This window comes from Tachypleus tridentatus, chromosome 12 (genome assembly GCF_004210375.1).
Source record: "Tachypleus tridentatus isolate NWPU-2018 chromosome 12, ASM421037v1, whole genome shotgun sequence".
In the NCBI taxonomy this organism is placed as follows: domain Eukaryota; kingdom Metazoa; phylum Arthropoda; class Merostomata; order Xiphosura; family Limulidae; genus Tachypleus; species Tachypleus tridentatus.
The window spans coordinates 85,491,697-85,514,672 of record NC_134836.1 but is presented as its reverse complement, the minus strand read 5'-3'; the positions used below and the strand labels follow the sequence as shown (position 1 = coordinate 85,514,672).

Sequence of the window (22,976 nt, the reverse complement as noted above, 5' to 3'; positions counted from 1 at the left end):
CAGAGAGCTAGCTAGAGCTCTGTATTCTTCGCTGGCTTCGCGCCATTTACAAGCTGTCTTTTCGCCGCTGAAGTTGTTTTCATAAAAAAAATGTGATGCCCGATGTGAAATCACTGAAGTTGAATGCTTTGTAATGCTCAGAATTTCTAAACATTCCTGGTCTAATATCTGTAGTTTCCCGATTAATAGGTGTAAATCACGATTATAACTTTCGAGGTTTACAGTGTACCAACTGTAACAAACCAGCAAAATATACTTCTCTCGGCTCGTCGATTTATGAACTTTAGGTGAGGTTCTATAAATTGTAACTGGTAACAACACTTTGATATGCTACTACTTTCGTATAATAGATATTGTTGATTTTGCACTCGAGTATCTTCTGTAACTTTAGTGAATAGGCGAAAGTTTCGCAATACATATTTAATATTTTTTGTTTCTTCATTGTAATCCTAGTATGTGAATTCTGGAGGAAAAATATTTTAAACTCTCCAAACTTCGTAAGGTACTGTTATAATTAGAGTTGGAAATATCGCTAGTAGGAAGGGTCTCCAAGTGATCAATCTGTGCATTCTAATAAGTTTTTATCACATTGCTTACTCTTAGTTTGAGTGGTATCATTTTAATAGTTATATTAATTGCTGCATTATATTGTAGTTTTGATGTGTGTAGGTAACTTTGGTTAGACGTTCATTATAAATAGCTTCGTATAAATTTCACATGTATTCTTGTTATTTTCCTTTCGGGTCAAAAGATATTTTTACTGTAACAGTTTACCTGTTTTGTTTATCGTCATTGTTCGTAAACAAGAATTGTTAATTGAATAATTTTTATGTAAAATGTATATATTTATCAAATAGAAATCTATGAATATTGTCACGCTATTCAAAAGCTGCAGCAAACATAATAAAACAAACAAACAAACAAACCAGTATCAGAAATGTTATCGGTTTTCTCACTTAGGATATTTTAAACACAGTAGAAATTTGTCATTAGTTTATTTTCTTACATTTTTATCTATAGAAAAAAAGTTTAAAATAAAAGGTAAAAGTCGCCTTGAATGTTGTACATAACAAACCACATGTTTGTTCTTCGTACATCATTTGTATTCATTATCTTATAAACACTTCACAACAATGCATGTACTGTTAATAAGCTTATCAAGTTTCTAGTCTTTTGTTGTGCATTACTGTTTCCTGGAAAAGGCCGCACTTAAATTTGTGCTGTTCCCATGTATTGGCCAAGTTTAAAAAACAAAAGCAAACTTCATGAACAGTTAACTTGCATTTAGAGCGTGGGTAGGCTTGGAATAGCTCCAGTTTATTATTATACATTCTCTATCTAGATATAGTATATAATAATGACCTTCACTCAGTTCCATGTATATTTTACAAAGTGTGCTTAGTTTTAGTAATGAAAAAAAAAGTGTACTCTTGAATGCCATAGATCAAGATCATGGCAATTCATTATAATATTTTAATCTGGGGGATCTATCACATTAAAATACTCGACGTTTACATAATATTTAATCGTGTGTCAGAGGTTAATTTGTGCCTAAAACAAAACGATACGGAGGTTGAAACTGGAATTAAGCGCACAGTTAGTTCAAACATAATTACAGGCTGGAAAAGTTTGTAAAACATATGACTTGTGGAAGGAAAAGATCAAAAACAACGTAAAGAGGTAAGTTTATAACAAATTTACTTAGTATTAGACATTAATTCTAAGGTAATAAAGATTTAAATATTGTTTAAAGGTAAAGGTTAAACGGACGTCGAAATAGATTCATCAAGCACTCCGACATAAAGATCTAACAACAACAAAATCCACACTTTGACGGTGCTATAAAGCGTATAACTTTCACGTAGTATTTTTACGAACAAAACCATTTGGTGCTACATCAAAGAGATCTGCAGTAAACAAAATGCAGCCAAAAAAGCTTGCTACAACAACTGTAATATTTTGTATTTCTCAGTCTGTACAGTTGTATGAACGTATAATAAGACGTAATGCTGAATAACAATTTGTGCTGACCGCTAGCTGCACAGCTGTATGTCTGCAGACTTGCAACGTTAGAAACCGAGTTTCGATACCTGTGGCGGCTAGAGCACAGATAGCCTATTGTTTAGCTTTGTGCTTAATTACAAACAAATAAGATATATTTGTGAAGTTATGTCGGAAGAAAATAGCAACTAGCCTCATAGGTGTTAACACCTGTTAAAAGTTGTAAGCTCCAATGTCAAACCTTACAAAGGTTGATGTGACACTGTGTGACGTAACAGTTTGAAATGATGTCCTGAGCTAGAGAAACGATTTAATGTTTATTTTTTGAACAATGAGAGTTCTTAGGAACTACTAACTCTGCAAGTTTATTTCTCACTATTTTTTAATCGTGGAACTCTTTGTCTAGAGAGAAACTACGAATGTTTTATTATTTTCATCAAAGGTAGTTTAACGTGTATAAACTTCAACAAAAAGCGTCAATTTTACGGATGAAACATTATCGGTATCTTAGCTTTGTTATATTTACAAGTAGTACGAATATAAACGTCACATAAAGGTGAGTAATCTGTGCTATAACTTTTGACTTGTGTGACACGACAGTTCTTAATAAAAATTACTTTTTAGATTCAGGAATAGTTGGGGTAATGGAGACGTTTTCTCCATCCCATAGCTTAGACTTGATGGCGGGGGGCGGGGGTCTCTGTGATAGTCATTATTGTAAATATATATTTTACACACACACACACACACACACACACACACACACACACACACACACACACACACACATGTAATGCTAATTTTCTGGCTGTCAAACTCGGTACTAATGTTTGCTTCGTTTTATTTCCGGTGTTTGTAACTCGTAACAAAATTCGGGTATTATACATTTTTACTTTAAATCTTCAACTAAATTGTTTTGAATTTATTTAAGGGAACTTTTCTCGAAGGAAAGTGTTTTCGTAATATTTTTTCCTTCATAGTTTGACGGCAAAAGAAATGTGACTTGTGAATGCTGTAGGTTTCGAAAACTGGTTTACATTCGGTAAACCCCAGTTGTTTGAGACGCTTTCTGTTAAGTAATGAAAAGAATAAACTTGTTCTTACCATAAAGAGAACGCTATAACAGAAATGCTTAATACTTGTATATGAAATGCCTCTGTATCTCTGTATAGAACGTCCATCAGCTTTCGCAACCTAATACATCGTGTTGATAAACATTCGTATTAAAATACAGCGCTTCTTTCGGAAAATACTTTGTAATAAGTAAAATAATCTATTAACTATTCTATGTCCACTTTCAGTTCATATATTAAGTATATTAAATACCAAAACTATCATTTCATTTGTAGCAGCAGTAGATATTGGATGAGTTAAACTATTGGGCTGTTTTGTGATATGTGTTAAGTTATTTTTGAATGTTGTTTAAAAGTTCATAACGTACTTTAAACCTTTAATTTGTTAGTGCTGCTCAACTTCGTTAATTTTGAAAATGGGCTTGTCTCTTACAGAAAAACCACGCTATCTTTCACAAAACAAAGAAAGCATTAGAACCCTTTCCCCCATAAATGTTCCAACAACTTTGTCTTTGTGTCGTCAGTAGGTAATAGTCTTCATCACGGAAGTGGAAACATGCTTGCTTAAACTTTACTAATTTGCAACCAAGAACTTTACTGTTGGAGATAAGTTTTGGTTTGAAACAGGACTGCTTTTTAATGGTTTGCAGTGGTTGTAAGGCATAGTTATTTCTCTTGGTATGTCTCAATAAATCAAGGAGAAAGGAAGGTGTGCTGGAACTTGCCCTATAAAGGTTAGGTTTAATTTAATAACAACTCAAATGAACCTCTGTTTACTATACAAAATTTCATGTCATCATTTATTTAGTTGATTTCCCTAATCTTTACGTTTTGTCCAATCTTAAAAGTAAAACGTTATTTACGCTACCGTAATTGTAAATATTCTAACGTAGTGTGTAGATTCGAAATTTTCTCACTAAAACGGTGTTGTAGAAAGGAAGTTTCGGTTAATCATCATGCACAAACACTCCCTAATCATGCAATAAGAATGAAATGGTGCCTATATCATTCGTTTACAACTCAAAGATACAGACCAGAGTGATTGGAGTGCGTGTAAGATTTGCAAAGCTTTTCAGTTATATGGTTTAGTTGCTTGGTCTTGGTTCACAACTAGTTTGATTTTATTTGAATTTCGCGCAAAGCTACACGAGGGCTATTTGCGCTAGCCGGCCCTAATTTATCAGTGTAAGATTGGGGAAAGGCAATTAGTCATCACCACCCACCGCCAACTCTTGGGCTCCTATTTTACTAACGAATAGTGGGATTGACCGCTCCAACCGCTGAAAGGGCAAGCATGTTTGTGAATGGGATTCGAACCCGCAACTCTCGGATTACGAGTCGAGTGTCTTAACCATGTGACCATGCCGGGCCTTCACAACTGGATAGCACCTGATAATAATTATCCAGTAATTACCATATGCATGCAAGAGAAATACTTTAGGTTCTCTTACACAGCGCGAACGATATATATATATATATATATATATTGGCCACTTTCCAAAGAGAAAAACATCTAAGTAAGCTGATAATATTGGCTATTAGTTGTACGGAGAGAAGTTCCGCATAATGTAAAATAAATAAAATACAAAGAAGATATTTCCTTCCAATCTCCAGGAGCTGTTTTACCGTTCCGTAGTTAATTCTGCAACTTGTTTAGTAGAATATGTAAAGACCCTCGTATAAATGCATACGCTTTCAAGTTCGGCGTTACCGGCTTCAGAAATTGTCAGTAGAAAACCATGTGCGGGCCCAAGGTCAGTGGGAAAAAACAAAACAAAAAAAAAAAAAACTTGTAGCTTGACGCTTGTGACCTTTGCACGATCGTCGTGTACGTGTACTGATGCGTGCAAGTAAAGATGCCCAGACTAAGGAAGAAAATGTTTCACAAAATATTGGTTTGCTAAAAGTGGGTATTTTTAGTTACAAAAGTACGTTTGTTTGACTCGATTCTAGTACTATCATCAATTATTTTTTAAACGTTAGGGTTTTATAGATTTACTTGCAGTCGGTTCCTATATACCAGTTATAACGCCTACTACTTGAGTAGTCAGTAATAAGTTTCTTTTTACTTAAAGCCGACATGTAAATTGTGTTGATTAAACTAGCTGAAAATACTACCTTACTCTAGACGTTTAGTTTTGTTAAGAAATTGAACAATATTTCTCTAAGTAAATTATTTTAAATTCTGACTTTAAATGCGGTACTACTTCAAATTACATAAGTTAACTTGACCATCTAAGCCTCGTGATGTGTGTCTACCACGTTGAGGTTGAACTCGAAGTTGGACGGATCCAACTGATGAAATAATGCATTTTATTCATCTTTATAAGTAGAAACGTAATAGTGTACTTGAAGTATACGAACTGCCAGGTTGATTTTTTAGTCAGCCACAATGTTTATCTGGTCGGAAGTTCATATTAACTGCATTTGTGATAAACACGTCTGTTATGATGATAACTTTAATAATTATTTAAAACATTCCTTTTTATTGCTATATTTTTATTTGTAATTTTATTTAATATTGTTACTTGAAGAAACTTTTCAGGAAAATTACATTATTTACAAACTAGCTAGAGTAATGTGTAATGGGAAGACGAATATATCTATCTTCATAGGTTTAGCTTGTCACTAAATATTTTATCCAGCATATGTATAATCGGCACCCGTCAGAAATTAGTTTGTTTTTTTGTCTTTTTGCCGAAGTTGGTTTAGATGTATAAAGACCTAGGCACGTTCATTGTATCGAACATTGAATCACTTTGGGACACCTGCGTTTAATCATAGAATCTCTATTAGGTTAGTGTAGGAGCTGTCGATGAATCTTTTTGTATCTTCAAACATTTTACTTAATGTTGGTGTCAGATACATTAAAGCGAAACATATACCTTCGGCTAAAATTCTCATTAAAAATCGCTGTCAAAGGAACACTTATCACTTAATATACTGAATAATCAAAGATTGAATCTCAGTTGTAATAATTTTACTCACATAAAGCTCAATTTGCCTGAAGAATAAAGTCACGCAAATAAATATTCGGAGACAATGCACTCGTATTCTTATCAATAATCCCTGGTTCTAAAAATGTTGATTTCTTGTTTTGTAGGGGTGTACGTTATTCGTTATATAGTTGAAGCAGTGATGAAGGAATTGAAAAAGTTTCCCCAAATAGCGGAGGAATCGGAGGAGACGCTTCTGAACTTGAGGGAGGAGGATGAAAAGTCAGAAAATACGTCATCACAAGGAGAAACGGACTCGAGTTCTTCGATAAAGAACTTTGTGGTAAGGAATGACGTTTGTCGACCTTATCGCCATCTTTTGGCAATATATTCTGTGCAACATAATTCAACTAACTTGTTTGTAAAACACCCTAAGATGGAAGAAGTTAACCCTTTCAACTTTAATAGGAGTTTGTAAAATCAATTATTGCATACGATTTAACTCCTTCGTTATATTAGTCTGACTTTAAACAGGTGCTTAAAAGTGTATTTGTAGTCTTTTTATCTGAAGGTAAATAACAATAAAAAATAATCGAAGGATGCCATTTGTTCAGTTTTATTGGATATTGCTACTAAAAATAGTTGCAAAAAATTAGCGGATACTGCCAGATTAAACAAAATAACTAGTTAAATCAAAAACGCGTGAAGTTAGATTTTTAAACAACAGTTTATTTGTATATTACATATTTGGATGCAATTTAAAAACCTTACCTAAATTATCCTAAGAAGCATACGGTTGCCAGGTTTTTTCATAGGGTAGTGTTTTTAATGAATCTTTAACTTGCCAATAGTACTTTAGTAATTGTTAGTTATTGAATCTTCTACTTAGTATTGATGCGTGCATACTAATAGAAAATCGTAAGAAATGGGACAGATATGAAGCAGTGGAGGGATACGCCAAACGTTAATTTCCCACCGGGTTTACGTCAAAGTAAAATATGTACATTTCCAAATTATGTATTTTGTGTATAATATTAATTTAGTTCCACTTGAAAGAGTTGGTTCTGTTAGAGGTTATTAGAGAAAATATTAAAGGAATTAGTTATCTTGTTTTTAAAATGTGTCTGAATGCATAAATGTTTAACTATAACACCACCAACAGAAAACCTCATGAATAGTGATTTACTTGATTTCGTCAACACTGAAGCTGAAATAATGTGATGTTGCTTAATCTTGTGAAACAACTTATTGGTTTTTTAAATTAAAACAAAAGACAACTTCCTGACAATTGTATCAGACTTCAAGTAACTTTTCCGAGAATAATTTTCCAGAAATATTAATCATTGTCAAAAGATGGCGCTGAGTTTTGGATTAAATCCAATTATTTATTACTTTTTTTTTCAAAGAAGGATAGCACCTGTATTTAGTTTTCTTGTTATTGTTTTATCTGAGATATATAACTGGGATCTTTTGAAATTAAACATTGCATAAATATTTTCATACTAGATTGTTTTGCACCTTTAACTAGATAAAGACATTTCATAATCCTAAACTATTGTTTATCATATTGAGCATTTGTGTGTGTGTGTGTGTGTGTGTATATATATATGTATGTAATCATCACATGATCATATATTGAAGAAAAAATCTATAGTCAAGTATTGCAGAACACGTTCTGTTAACTAGAAATTTGTATTTGAGGTTATGCTACGTTACTCCTCTATTTCAGCAAGGGTAAAGACAATTTAAAATTTAAACTCAAAAATATCGCGCAAAATCGTTTTCGGTTAAGGGCTAAAAATATGTAAGCCTTCTTAATAAATAAAACGTCACTGTTAAATGCTGTAATTACGTAAGATTGAATCAAATACACATCACGTCATAATAACTGACAGATTGCTTAAGTGATTAAGTAATAAAAAGGGAAATTAACTCCTCAAAACAGCACAGGATTAAGGCTCAAGACTTCTAATTTTGACAAAGTAATATTTGTTCATTGGATTTATGCGTGTGGATATTTGCTGGAACTTGTTTTTTTTAATACAAACGTGGCTTACGATATATGATGCGTAAAGTTAACCAAATTTCATTTCTTTACCATAACAACACAAACTTCGCACATAGTGATCCAGATAAGGAGTACATCTCAACCAAAAATATATATTTAATTCCTTAAATTACTGATATTTGTTTTTTTCTTGGCAAAACGAATACGACTCCTGTAGCTCTAACAGTAGCAAAATATAATTAAATGGCGCATTATTGTATTTTTCAGGAGTTCTGCACAATATCTGCATAGATCACAATAAAGCTTTAAAAATAAGCACTAGTCATTAAGTTTCTATTGGTGCAGTGGTGGATGAATTTTGAGGGGAAGTTCCAATGTTATTATTCGATCGTTATGATTACATCTGATGATTTTAATTTACTAAACTAATCATGTTTCAAATTTTACCTTTTTTGAAATAATAACATAATTCATACTTAATTAAATTACTTTTTATTACGAAAAAGCAGAAAAATTACAATCAATGTTGTACGCTGATATTTTTAATTGCTGATAGGATAGCGCAAAAACACTTGAGGGGATGTTTACCAGACTTATAATCTTATTGCAACTTGTTGCTTTAATTCATAAATATATCAGCAGTTTCTTTCTGAAAATTGTTGTGCTCAGCAGATCTCATAGCATAGAAAAAGCCTAATGTATAAATTGCTAATAGTAAAAAGACAAAACAAGTAATTTGTACTTGTCATCAATGAGTTTTGTGATTTTTTTTTTTTTTAATAATAAATTTAATATACCACGATTAGAGCTGCAAGTTTAGTTCCAGTGGTTTGAGTATTATAGATTCACTGGGCACCAAAAGTCTTCTGCACTAAGTGCAGTATTAACAGTAAACAACCGTTCCATCTCGATCCTTGTATTACTAATAATAATAGCTCAAGTTTATAATGGATATACTTTTTCGAATGTAAATACTCTTACGATTTGTTTTTTGTTTTAATTCATAATAAAGGTATGTCGATAGCTATTGTAAACTGTGTTGTCAGCCACAACTTTATCATATGTTCAAAACGTTAAACGTACACGAAGAAACTCGTATTTGACTTGCAGCCAAATGAATCTTTGGAAGCGTACGTTATGTATTACTTATGTAGGGTTGTGTGGGCACTAGGCAAGTTTAAACTATCTGTTAGTAGTTTATTAAATAAGTCCTGTAAAGGCGAGTTTTATTTAATCGTTCATATCGACAGCAAATTTGTTTTCTGTAAAAACGTGAGGTATCGCATTAAAATGGTGTATTTGTCACTCACCGGCAAACTGAGAGGAATGTTTAAGTTCATCGATGCAACGTGAAAAAATAAAAATAAAACCAAAATCACTCGAAGCTCGTGTCTCTAGTATACTAATGTTCCTTTTCCTTTTAATTCGCATGCTTCAATATGATACAGATGTTAAGAAAGCTATTAGAAACGGTAACTCGGAGAGAAATTTCCAGATGTCTGGAAGTAAAACAACAGTGGGTGTGTTCACAAGCTACAAGCTTTCTGGCGGCGTTGGTACGGGTGTTATTGATCACGTGACTGTATAGTGTACCCCCAAAACAACTTCGACCGCTTGGCGTCTTTGATACCCGATAAAATAACATTATCTGCCTTCTCCTGTAGGGGGTGCTTTTCGGGTAGCATCAAGCCTCCATGTCTTGTATGTACGTGTCTGATATTAGGGTTTAGTTAATAGCGAAAAAATAGCGACTCGCATTAGCCGCACAAGAAAGAAAACGTACATAACACGTAAGAAATGATCTGTCTATTTACCACATAAACGTTTCGTCTGGTGCACGGGCTAGGAATGAAGTATTTTTTGACTGAAGAGGCTCATTTATAAACATGGCTTACGTACAAGAGTTTTACAACTCGAGCGTCAATTGATTCTTGGGCAAGAAATTCGTAACAGCAAGTGTTTTGTCCCATACTTTTGTAACTTGAATCTGTGAAATCAACTGGTGACCACAGAAAACTCTACAGTCGCTGGCGGCATTTGGTTTCGCAATAAAAGCGAAGGATATGTAAGTTTTATCAAAAGTGTTTTAGTTCGGGTCGTTCTACTTCTCAAGTTTGTGGTTCTTTGACACTAAGGTATCAGTTCAGTAAATTTGTTACAATCTTTGTATAAATACTACTGTAACTAGCTCTCTTTCAACTGCACGGTGTAATAAATTATATGTTCAGATCTGTAATGTCATGTAATGACCATTCAAAAAGATCAGTGATGACCTATTCAGTGTAACCCATACGAAATATTTGGTTGTTACATAAGTCTAAAGTTAAATATTTCGTATGGGTTACATTGAATAGGCCATCACTGACCTTTTTGAATGGTCGTTATATGACATTACAGATTAAAATTAATGTTAAAACATTATTTGTATTACAAAATGAATGTGAAATGTTTTTGTTGTTGCTGCTGCTGTTTTTGTTACTAAGCTAAGTATCCTGGTGTGTTCATACAAAGCCTATATATATATATACATTTAAAGATGTTCGTATCTTAATTATAATGTTGTTTAATCAACGTAAGGCATAAATTAGCTTCAGCTGTTTAACGTCATTCATTGATCTTAGATAAGCTAACAGGTTAGAATTAACGTTTTTATTTTTTACATTGGTATCTCATTTGGTCTCAAACATTCGGGCATTTAGAGTTGTAGTGAAACTTAACCTCCATCGAGTGTATTTTTTTGTAACCATTTTAAGTTGTACAACACGTATAATTAGTATAGTCAGGGCGATTTCAAAGTATTCAAAAAGTTTGAAGATACTGTAACGTTTATGGTGCTATTCAATTTTGCTTTCTTCGTTTCTGTAAAAGAAAAAACAACTGACTGTTTCTGTAAAAGAAAAAACAACTGACTATTTGTTCTATTATTGATATTTCTGAAAATAGACTTTCGAGACATACTAACTGAAAGTGAATTACACACGACTGCTTTCCATTGAAAGTTCTAGTTTTTAGCTGAATTTTACTGCTCATATATTAATTTTCCAGAATATACACTTTTACATGAACGTATCCAGGTTGAATATTTTTACTTTTCAGTATAGTGTTGGAACTAATGTTGAGATTCCTATATTAAAAAGAAAGGAATAGCATAAATATATTAAGATGTTTTGGATCTAACATAATAGGTATACCCAAAACGAGTTTAGATATTTAATCTACGAACATTAGATTTTCAGTTTGTTCCTATTATATAATAATAATCGACTTCAACCCCGCTATTATTTTCGATGAATAGTAGACATTTCATCGGTACATAAACAGATCGATCACCGCCGTTATATTTTGTCTTGCTCGTTAGCAAATTTGTAGAAAGTAAACGTTAATTAGTAAAACAATTCCGCTTCTGCTATTTTAATCTTGTGTGCACCAAAATGTTGACTGAAAGGTTTTCAAACATTTACCTTTTAGTGATGTTATAAAAACGAAACCATCATGTTCTAGCATCTTATAAATCATTTCCCAAATAAAATTGTGTTTATAAGATTTAAAATGTTAGTTTTCACAGAAAATTTTGTAGCAACGGACTGTGTTTGCTTCAGCTAAGCCTACCTCTGTTTGAAATGTGTAGTCAATCGATAGAATATTCTAATCTCTCTCCAAGGGGGTTGGAAGGTTGATTTCCAAAACTAAAGTATTGATCCAGTAGCAGCTCCGCGCCCACAGGAATCAGTTTCATGAAACCTAAAGAAGAAAATGAGTCATTATGGCTCAGAACAAATTTTAAAATACTTTCTGTGATCCACACAATAGTAACATCCTTAAAAGGTGTTAGATTTAAACTAATTATTTTGCTTTGTTAGACTCGAAATAACTTAGTCTTTATATTTGTTCAATAAGAACTGTGGACTGCTGTCGTTGTTACTGAAATAATTCCTTAAAAAGACATTAAATGTTTGGATTGCGTTATGAAGTGAAATTCTATTTTTGTTCAATGACAATATGTAATTTATACATCTTCCTTAGTAATTAAACATAAGCACAGTTTACTTAAAATTAGTACATTCTTGTTGCTTAACTTTAACAACCTTCCCGAAAACGACCATTTATGTTGGTTTAATTTATCTCTTTACTAAGCAAAATTAGCATCCTTTACTTACTCAACTTCCTTTTATCATTTTCGAATATTCAAACAATATTATCGAAGGCTTACCCACATTAACCCTCCTTAATTAAGCTTATAAAGTGGAAGGAATGAAACTAGTCAACCGTGTCATTCATGAACATCTTTGTTACAGTTTGTAGGATTTGGCTACAACCCTTAAAGTGAGGTGCGCGATTTAAATTATTTTTCTTTGTGTGACGGATCAGCAGTTCCATCACTCTTGTCCCACTACCGCAAACTACTAGACCACGTTCAAAACATTACAGCCCTTACCACAACAATGACTTTATAAGTCTTGTTTTTGTTTGGTTAACGTTGGAAACAAGTGTACGTTGAAATAGGAGTATGCAAAAGCACTTAAACAGTTCTCAGAATACACCTTATTTTCTAGTGTATGTTTTTCTTTACTTCATGAAATGTAGAGCTTAAACATTTCACTCTTTTGTCGCATTTAATATTGAGTATTATAAATAAAGAGAATCTTTATGGCTCTCATCGTTCAAACCCATCTGACAAATTTTGGTACTGGGCGAAAGGTCTCTTAGGCCGTGAGTTGTTGGAGACTAGAGATCTGGATTGTCTTTTATTACATACCTCTTGTTTAGAATCCCCAACAGACAAATTAAGAGGAATGTGCGAGACACCTGAAACTAATATAATTTTTATTAGAATAATTCTTGTACTAACTGGGTGAAAGGTATGTTAAAATATTCTCCAAACAGTGTGTTTGTAGAAGTAACGTTGTTGTAAACTGTTCCAGATGCTGAGGTTAATAGTGCAATCCTCAGTGAAATAATTCAAAGGTATTAAAATTGTCGTTAATCTTCAGTGTGTAAAATGATCAGACTTCGTAAATTGGTTATTTTTCAAATATGAAAAGGAATCTTTCGAAATTGTAATAAGATTAATATGTAGCGTTCCAAATAATTAATATTGCAAAACATTGAGTTTTCGCCAACTTGAGGTCATAAGCCGAAACACTAATTCATAGTAAGCGTCATCCATTTAAAATTATCTATAGCTGCATCTTTTTTGTCTTTTGAATGTAAAACTTGTTTAGTTTTTAATTTTAACTTGTGTTAACTTTTAGTCTTATTTGTTTTATAGGTGTATCACTAGTGCAAGTTTGTTTTAGAAGTTAATGTTTTGATTAAATTACAGGGTAGGATGATGTATTTACATCTCGTACTCCAATTATATCGGCTTTATTTAGGCGCAAACATTTATTCATCTCGTAACATTTTAAAATGCTGCCTTAAGTTTTATATAAAACGAAATTTTTCTTTCTTTATTTCAACATGTGTTCTATGCAGTAGGTTTAGATCATGTAGTGCAGAACTAAGACCATTTACAGTATAGCAGCAAAACGTACAAAGTTTGGAGGTTTTAATCTTTTATTGAATTTAGCAAACCTTTAGAACGATTAAGGAGCCATCTTAAACTTCTGGGTGTTTAGTATGCAATGGTATTGGTTGCAGTGACCACATTCCTCACTGTATTTAGACTTGCGTGGGTGGTGAGCACTTACTAAAATGTCAGTCTCTATTCTTTCTAAATGCGATGGGCATCTGTTCTGGTCATCTGTTGGTGGAATCCCGCAAATCCTGGACATTGTGTTGAATCTATACTGGATTCAGTAGATAGCACAATTTTGCTTTGCTATAAGAAAATGCGCACATAAACCTATACAAGTAGAAGTTGTTTCATGTGATATGAGTCTTGTATTTCATTGGATAATTGTGGCAATTAAAAGGCCTGGGCTTCTTTGTGTTTCTTCATTGTAGGCTTAAATCAATTTCAAAATTAAATAAACTGACCTGTTAAAGTATAAATATTGTACTTAATTGGTAATTGTATTGTCCAAAACTATGATTGTATGTATCGTATGTCTTGGCTAAGCTGTTTTGGCAGAGATTTGTATGTAATGACTGCCTTATTGGATATGAATGCTTCATATCCGTAGTGGATCAAGTACTTAAGTTTATAGCTCAACGAATAAGTACACACGTATGCTACTTTACAAAAATCAGGTTTTAGATTTTTTTTCTAATAGAACATAAAATTTATTGAAACCGATAGCTCTTGATTCTATTAACTTTATTTTCTGATGAGCACTACTATAGAAATTAAAGTGGTTTCATCTTTTGGCACTAAAAAAAAATAACGTTTTCCATCTCGATTCTTAGTGCTTTGTCTTATTTGAAAACTATAACTGTGTAATGTTTTCCGTTTCGTTTACTTCACTACCAATGTACAAGTCAAAGTCAAAACATTTACAATGATACCTTCAAAAAATGTTTTGTCCATTGCCACACTTTCTTTACCGTTGAGTCACGATGAAAAATGTCTGTTCCTATAGCTTCCAAAAGCATTGGGGATACTCTATCATTAAGACATTAAATAAACGCAATGTCAAACTAGTTATCACCCTCGGATAATTAATTAGGGGTTAGGAGTCTCCTCTCCTACTGCTTTTACTGTCTGCAGCCAGTTTTGGTAAGGCAGTCAGTCACCTCTAGTCTTTAGACATGTAAAAAGAACTTTATAATACAAATAAACTACACTTTATTCATAGAATTTTAAGATTCTCAACCATTACCCTTTTCAATGAGTATTATGCATCACAAAATGATACTAAATTATGCAACCATCCTAATATTTAAACATAAAATTAACCTTGTGGTACATGAAATTGGTTATTCCGTCGTGGTTATAATTAATTACGTATAAATTCCTAATGATTACTATGTAATCCAGAAAGTAACTTCCGTAATCAAACTTGTTTCTAATATATTATCATATATATTGTAAAAGTATAGTTTTTATTTGCCAATCCTTGTAACCATAATATTTAACAAGTGAACATTCTTCATAAAGGAATTAATATTATTACAAACTATCAAACATTTTCAACTGTGCAAAAATTCCTTTCAATAATATAAAAGGAACTACACTGTTTGAAGGTGATTAAATCTAGGATGAGAGAATCATAATCTTTCTTTTGTCAAAAATACTTGCATGTACCCTGTCTTCCATAAAAACAGTATTTAAATCTAAATAGTGATTAATTATACCTGCTATTATTTCTGTCTGGTAATTCATTTGAATATATTTGATTTGGGTTAAAGCTTAGATTGACAGATTAAATCTTCAACATAACGAGAGATATAATTGTACAGTTTAGTTTATTACTTGTTTCTAAAATAGTTTTATAAAATTACTCAACTCCTAACTCGTAATTTATTTTCTGTGACTGCTGATTTGATATCTGCATAGATTGAATATCTCCAACGCTTTTGGAACCTATGATCACAAGCATTTCCATTATGAGGTATGGCATTGACACGATATGGTTATGAATAATTTGTTTCAAGTCTCGTTATAACTTTGATTTGCATTAATTTCATTATTGTTATATAGTACTGATTTGATCGTTTGTTTACAATTAATGTTATCTGTAGTGCTATATATATTTATATATAAATGTGTGCGTGTATGTTTAAGTTTTGCCACGTTAGCAAAATCTTGATTACCATTTGTCAACGTTTAACTGAAATCAAAACTACTGGAAATTTTTCAACGTATAGAAACGAGCAGATAGTTTATTTGCCAGTGATATGATATATTATTCAGTCGACCTATATCTAAGTAAAAACTAAATTCTTGAGCCATGGGTATGTGGTGTCAAGTGTCTGCAAACAGATATAGACACTACAGGAATACAAATGTGGTCAGGAAACCCAACCCTCTTAAATAATTGTAAGGAAGGAAACACGATACAGTTTCTTTACATTCGTTAATGTATGCTGCTTATGTTAAACTAAATGCAGTAATTAATTAAACAAAATAAATGTATATGTATTTATCTGTGGAGACATGTTGCTGTACATAATGATGAGTGACTGTTCATTTGTCGTGTAAAGCTAGCAAGCATTATTGAAGGATTATATAGGTATAACGTGTATGTTCATTCATTTCAGTAGACTTTACAGCAAACACTTCTGTTTTCAAATTATGCAGAAATCGGGTACAAATATTTAGTTATCGTAAATAGTGAAATGCATTATTTATTTTAAACGAAATTAAATGAACAAAAGGCTAAAAATATATTAACAACACAACAATGTATTGGTGATATGTAAAGTACCCAAATTAGGAGATCAAGTTAAGTATTGTTAATCATACAGTTAAAAAAACAAAAAAAATTGAAAGAAACTGAGCACAACGCATTATGAATTAAGGGACTCATGTGTGCGTGTTGTTACGTATTATATTTTATATCAGACGAGTCTCCCATTTATTATGTACTACTATTCTAAATAACCGAAAATTTGAATTTAGAAGTTCATTAACTGTTAATATACATAAACTATATATTTACCAACAAGACTGATGCACACAATTTTCTTTTCTAACGCAAATATATAGTTTAATATACAAACAAAAACAATACAATTTATAATAATGGTTATTGCTAATAGTTATTACAATTGAGGGTTTATGTACAAGAGTTCTACAAACTTGCAAATAATAGTTTTATATCCGGTCTGGAACTGAATATTTTATCAACGATCCAGGTCCACAACGAACATATTAACTCTGAGTGATGTTGTCACTTCTCGTTTAAGCTATCTAGCTTGATCGGTCTTACTCACACCGCTGACTTTTATCGAAGGAGATATTTAATGTTCTGGTAGAAGCTCTAACGTTCAAAGTAATAATAAACTGAAGTTGGACGGTTTGTAATGTTCGAAATCTATAAACGCTTCTTGTCAGTTTTGTATTTTCCGACTAATAGGAGTTAATCACAATTATAGCTTCCTAGGCCTATATCATATTGATTTGTAGCTGATCTTCCATCAATAAGTTTTTCAGCGTGTCGGTTTTTATATACCAATCAAGCGACACTCTATATTTGTATTTTCAACAATGATCGAGCACACTAGCGTTTTGTAAAACAAGCATTGTTGATTTTTTTACGCTCAAAAACCAACAAATGTCGAGAACAGACGGGACTTGCGCAGTACACAACCAACAATATATGTCATAGGCAAAGAAAGGAAACTATACTGAAACAAACGTAGGCTCTAAAATAAATATACAACAGTAATCTGTTACAGTGCGTGTATTATACATGCACGAAAAATTAATTAAAAGCATATTTGTACATTTTTATGGTTAACAACAAATTATTAGACATAAATATAATTTAAAAGAATTACAATTTAAAGTTTTTTCTGGTTCTTCGGGCCTCGTTATTTTATTTTTGAGAGACCCCTTATGAAACGTTAATTTTCAGTGCATTTTTATAAAAAAAAAAAAAAACGTACTGCTCTCAAGCGACATTATAAGGAGTGAAATCCTTAAAGAAAAAGTTGTAACTGTTACTTAAGCAGCCCATGTTGACAAAAAAAAAAAATTCAATACTGATGACAATTTGGGTAAAACGTCACACTGACTTTAACGAAGAATTCAATTTCCGCCTTCGGAGTATTTTGCTGAATAAATACTTGACAATTAATGACCATCAAACAATAGGGCTGACAGTAGGTGTTGTTAACAATATTCAACAGCAATATTCGTGTTGTTAAAAAGTAATTATTATTAGCCCAGCGAGAAAATGTGGATGGAAATGTAAAAGTGTAATGAAATATTTTACTTACGTCTATAAAAAATTTGCTTTGATGTGGTGAGAATGGAACCAGTTTAATCTTCTAATATTTTGGGCTTTTTATCTGTTGTGAAATATCATTAATATTTACATTTTTAAACATACATTGTACATCTTGGGTGTTGTATCTTAAACAGAAGCCATTGAATTTCAGTCTCGTTTCTAAGTGCTTTGATTTGGTTGCTTGAAAAGTAGGGATACCATGTTCACTAATTAAAGCGATACATTAAGACATGCTGCGGTGTCTTGCTATCTGTGTACTCTGTATGGGTTTCATTTAATTGGCTGTTGCAGATCGCTGCCTGTTAAGTATTTTTTATAGTCTTGCTGGAAGACCTGTACTTGTTTACGTTAACAAGATTTCAATACGATGTAATTAAATGTTTTGTTGTTAGTTTAGGATATAGCTGGGGAACCAACAAGAAAGACATATAAACATATTAATTGTTTATGAATAATTATGAAAATTTGTGATGAATGCATAAGAAATATTAGTCTTTATGCGAACTATACTTGGGTAATATGTCGGAAGTATTTACGAAAATAAAGAACTGTTGTGTGTCTCTGTAGTGTTTATTCAAACAAAGTGCAAATCCTAAGTGTTTGCAAACGTATTTCAAATGAAAACGCACATTTATTTGCTTAGATCAGAAGCGCATTCATGCGGGAAACTTCCATTTTTTGTATTTATTTCAGATAGTTCTATATTTGTCGAATAGATATTTAATATACGAATATCTTTATGTAGTAACTGATAGACATTCGAAATACTTTTCTCCGTATGTGACATGACTTTATATAAATTACCAAACTTTAAGAGGCCTTGATCCACGAGTTTATCCCTACACATTATCTAACGTTTCTTTTTAATTTGGGCAATGATATACAGCGCTAGTGTCCAGAACCCACCCCTATGCATCTGTCAATTTGTGACGAGGTTTTACTTTGATTTGATCGGACCTTTTTCCTCTTTTCCTTTCTCATTTTGAAAACATTGCAGTAAAAGGTACTCATTTTCCCTTTAGGAATCGCTGAACGATATTCGAAGAAAGCTATTTCCCATATGAACATTTGTCTTCATGATTCTTTCCGTATGAGTTTGTAATGTTTCTATTGGATTTTCTATACTTTCTGTAGGAAACTGATATGCGACGATATATAGTTATGGTTAAAGAAAAGAAGTAAATATCAATTTATAAGCAGAATATATCGTTAAAGATAAATAAAACACGATAAAGACTTAACTTAAATAGGGTTGGGATTCATTATTAGCAGTCCCCCGTTGGTACAGCGGTAAATCCAGATTTAAAGCATTAAAATCAGCAGTTCGATTTCCCTCGGTGAACACAACAGATAGTCCAATGTGGCTTTGCCATAAAAAAATACAAACAAATTATTAGCAGAATATATTGAATACAAGAGGTTAAATGTTCATTGTAAAAACAGTGTAACTTAAACACACACACACACACACACACACACACACACACACACACACACACACACACTGTATCCAGGAAAGTTTAAAGAGCAAAGGTTGAATGTATGCAGCGTAATTAAATTTACTCCAGCCTAAAAATATTTACTACAGTATCTACGATGGGATGTACTTTGCCACAGAGGAGAATATTGGTTTTATTTTAGTCCAAAGAAGAAACTTTCTCTATCAAAGAAATTATTTGTTGTGTAAAAAAAACAACAACAAGAAAACAAAAATTTTATGAAATCAATTGTTGAGGACAAAAGACCGAGATATCTGAGCATCAAATACTGAAGACAAATAATCAGTTATAAATAAGAAAAGAAAAGAGAACAAGGACTTATCAAATATTGTCAGTTGCTGATAAACTCTTTAAAGACGAAATGTGTTCTTCCACAAAAGATGTTTATAACGACAAAAGATGCTACTTTTTAGTGTACAGATTTATTTACTGGTGATAAGTTTCTACCAGAAAATCAAAAACCACTGAACTACATAACTATATTTACGAATGTGTATGTATAGGGAACAGAAATTATACAAGCTGAAGTAGCAACGTTTTGCTTTCATTAGCAAATTCAGTTTAAAGGAAAGAAGAGTGAGTGTGTCAATGTACACACATTCGTCCTAATGAATTTGATAATGAAAATGTTACAATAAGCTGAACACAAGTATAAATACATCCTGTATATATGCTAGAAGTAATCGTTTTTCATACAAGGGTTGATCTTCTACTACAGATTCTTTATAAACAAGTATAATAAAATAACTTTTATAAACACAAATGGGGATAGCTATATAGGTAATCCATATATAGTAATATACTTTTCAATGATACAAAATGTATTGAAAATATTTCCAATAATTTGTGACGTCCAATTGTACTTTTCATTGTAATTACTTGTAGCTGTGGAAATTAGCTTCATGGCTTAGGTAGGCTCAAGCATGATAATCGTTTCCTTGTGAACTGTACTAACATACAGTACTGACTAAAGTTTTTAGCCTACATGAAGTAATATATAATGACTAGTATATACTGATTAAGTCACTCAATTTCTTAAAGAGGACCAATAATATCCAAAGTATCTCTGTAAAGAACCAACAGTTCTGTCAGTTTCCTCAATTTAATTTTATATCATCTGGTAGATAAATATTATATTTAAACCTCTTATCAATGTCTTAATGAGTGCAACCAACAGCTGCTCTTTCTTAGCACGTGAAGCATGATTAATATGGGAATCTATTGTATGATTTAGTGTAATTGTTGTTGAAATGGTTTAATCCTCCCACGCAGGATCGAGACACTCAACAAAGAAAGTTCTCGGTATGAGGTAAAACAAACCATTGCATTTCCTTGTTTTGAGCCAGCCTGAATATACACCATATTCCCTGTTACAGCATTGCAACACAAGTAAGCATACCTCCTAGATTTAAGTTAATGAGCCACTCATAGAAAGCTCATAAACTATACTTTTGTACACGTAGTGACAGTTATTCAAACGGCTCTTTTTTCTCTGTGAAATAAAAAGTGTAATTGAGTGTTGTGACTCCTGAACAATCTGGAAATAGAACACTAATCCTCCAATTCTACTACTGCTCTAAATATTGTTCGGTAGAAACTGATGGTCTTTTTATGGGTATACCAATCCCGCAGGTTCAACTAAACCGCATCTTATTGACTGAAACATTGTCACAACTATCGCAAGAGGTTTATTATGATGGAAAACGAAAGAAACTACAGATCTCTCGCATGGTCATGGATTAAGAAGTGACATCACTACATTTATTGCACGGCCCTAGACTTCATCTCTAACTACATTATGGTCTTATATTTCCACCCCTGTATGAAAGCGCACTTCTTTGGTTTCAACTTAAGCTTGCATTTTCCTTATCGATTGATCCACTTATCAGGTTCTTAGCAGGATACTTGAATATATGACTAAATGCCAAGATATCCTAAGCTCTAGGCAGCTCTATTATGCTACATGAAGTTTATTTGCTTTCACCATCTAATTCACTTGCCAGTTTACAGAAGTCATGTCTAAATTGCTTAATTAAAGGATGCTTTCAAGTGTATACAGATGTTTATCTACCTATAAGAGTGGTAATGCATTAACATGAATTGTCATATCTGCCCATCTGAAATTAACATAAAATTTTGTTGTATTTTTCTTTCTGACAGTCACTACTATAGGTGACCATGGACACTTTGTAGGCTGTGTAATTCAGTTCATTAACATTTACTTATTTCAACATTAGCTATATTACCCCAATGCTCCATGGAAGCCTGTGTTAGTATGTTTTTTTGTTTTGTTTTTTTGACGTGTGTCGCTGGTATTTGATGGTAATTTATCACTGTCTGAGCCAGTTAGTTAATTGATCGTAAATACATTAACTTAGTCAAGTAAAATTTCGCTGAGCCTCTCCCACTGTTTTGAATATAGGTAGTCTACACAATAGTAAACTACCAACCTTATACGTACTGGTAAGATCGAACATATGGTTGCTCTTAACGTGCTAATATAGTCACGATGGGGAAAATCTATGCAATGGATAAGTGAAGTGAAGCAGTGTCACTGACCACTATTCAGTTCTTCACGTTATATAGCTGCACAGTAGCAAATATAATAAACTTAGTATTCTGAAAAGTATTTACTTTCAAAATCTAAGTTCAAGGGAGGTCCTGTTCAATTTACTTTGATTGATGCCTGTTATTGAATTATACTAATTTGTTACTTTTCACTATGATGTAGGTCTAACTTATTTTTCTCTGGTTATGTTCAGAGTTATTGATGAGGAGGGAATTTTCTGAAGTTAGTATTACCCAATAATATATATTGGTAGGCTCGGCTTGGCCAAGCGTGTTAAGGCGTTCGACTCGTAATCCGAGGGTCGCGGGTTCGAATCCCGGTCGCATCAAACATGCTCGCCCTTTCAGCCGTGGGGGCGTTCTAATGTGACGGTTAATCCCTCTATTCGTCGGTAAAAGAGTAGCCCAAGAGTTGGCGGTGGGTGGTGATGACTAGCTGCCTTCCCTGTAGTCTTACACTGCTAAATTAGGCTCGAGCAGCTTTGTGCAAAATTCAAAACAAACAAACATGTTGGTCAAAGTATAGATTAAAGTGGACCTCCCTTGAATTTATATTTCGAGATTAAACAGTTTGGCCCAGCATGGCCAGATGGTTAGGGCGCTCGAGTGGCAATATGAGAGTCACGGGCTCAAATCCGTCTCGCCAAACATGCTCGCACTTGCAGCCGTGATGGCGTTATAATGTTACCTTCAATCCCACTATTCGTTGATAAGAGTATCCCAATAGTTGGCGGTGGGAGGTGATGACTATTTGCCTTTTATCTAGTCTTATACTGCTACATTAGAGACGGCTAGCGCAGGTAATTGTCGTGTAGCTTTGTGCGAAAATAAAAAAACCCAACATTAAACAATTTGGACAACACTAAGTTTATTCATTACTGACAAGATGTTCGTTTGCTCTCGTTCAAGTGCAACAGACAACCCTGTTTCTCCGTTTTGTTTACCGTGCCCTGAACTGTTTCAGAGTTGAATAACCAAACGCCATGAACTGATATATGTACAATGTTTTTAGAAGTACGAATTAAGTAGTCCTGAAAACCAGTACATGAGAAATA

At 32.8% G+C, this 22,976-nt stretch overlaps 1 protein-coding gene across 9 annotated transcripts in view; it reads left to right on the top strand.

Annotated features, from left to right (window-relative positions):
* The window catches only part of LOC143233873 (5'-AMP-activated protein kinase subunit gamma-1-like), a 171,207-nt gene that overhangs the window by 18,388 nt on the left and 129,843 nt on the right, over positions 1-22,976 (top strand). For 6 of the 9 annotated variants that reach the window (XR_013018369.1, XM_076470710.1, XM_076470709.1 and 3 more), the window contains exon 2: positions 6,178-6,353. Coding sequence is in view for 5 of the 9 variants with exons in the window: in XM_076470710.1 (XP_076326825.1) it covers positions 6,213-6,353 (141 nt within the window). In the remaining 4 variants the exon portion in view is untranslated. Of the gene's footprint in view, positions 1-6,177; positions 6,354-9,588; positions 10,154-22,976 lie in introns of those variants that run through there. The other 3 variants (XM_076470717.1, XM_076470713.1, XM_076470714.1) reach the window with 2 other exon arrangements.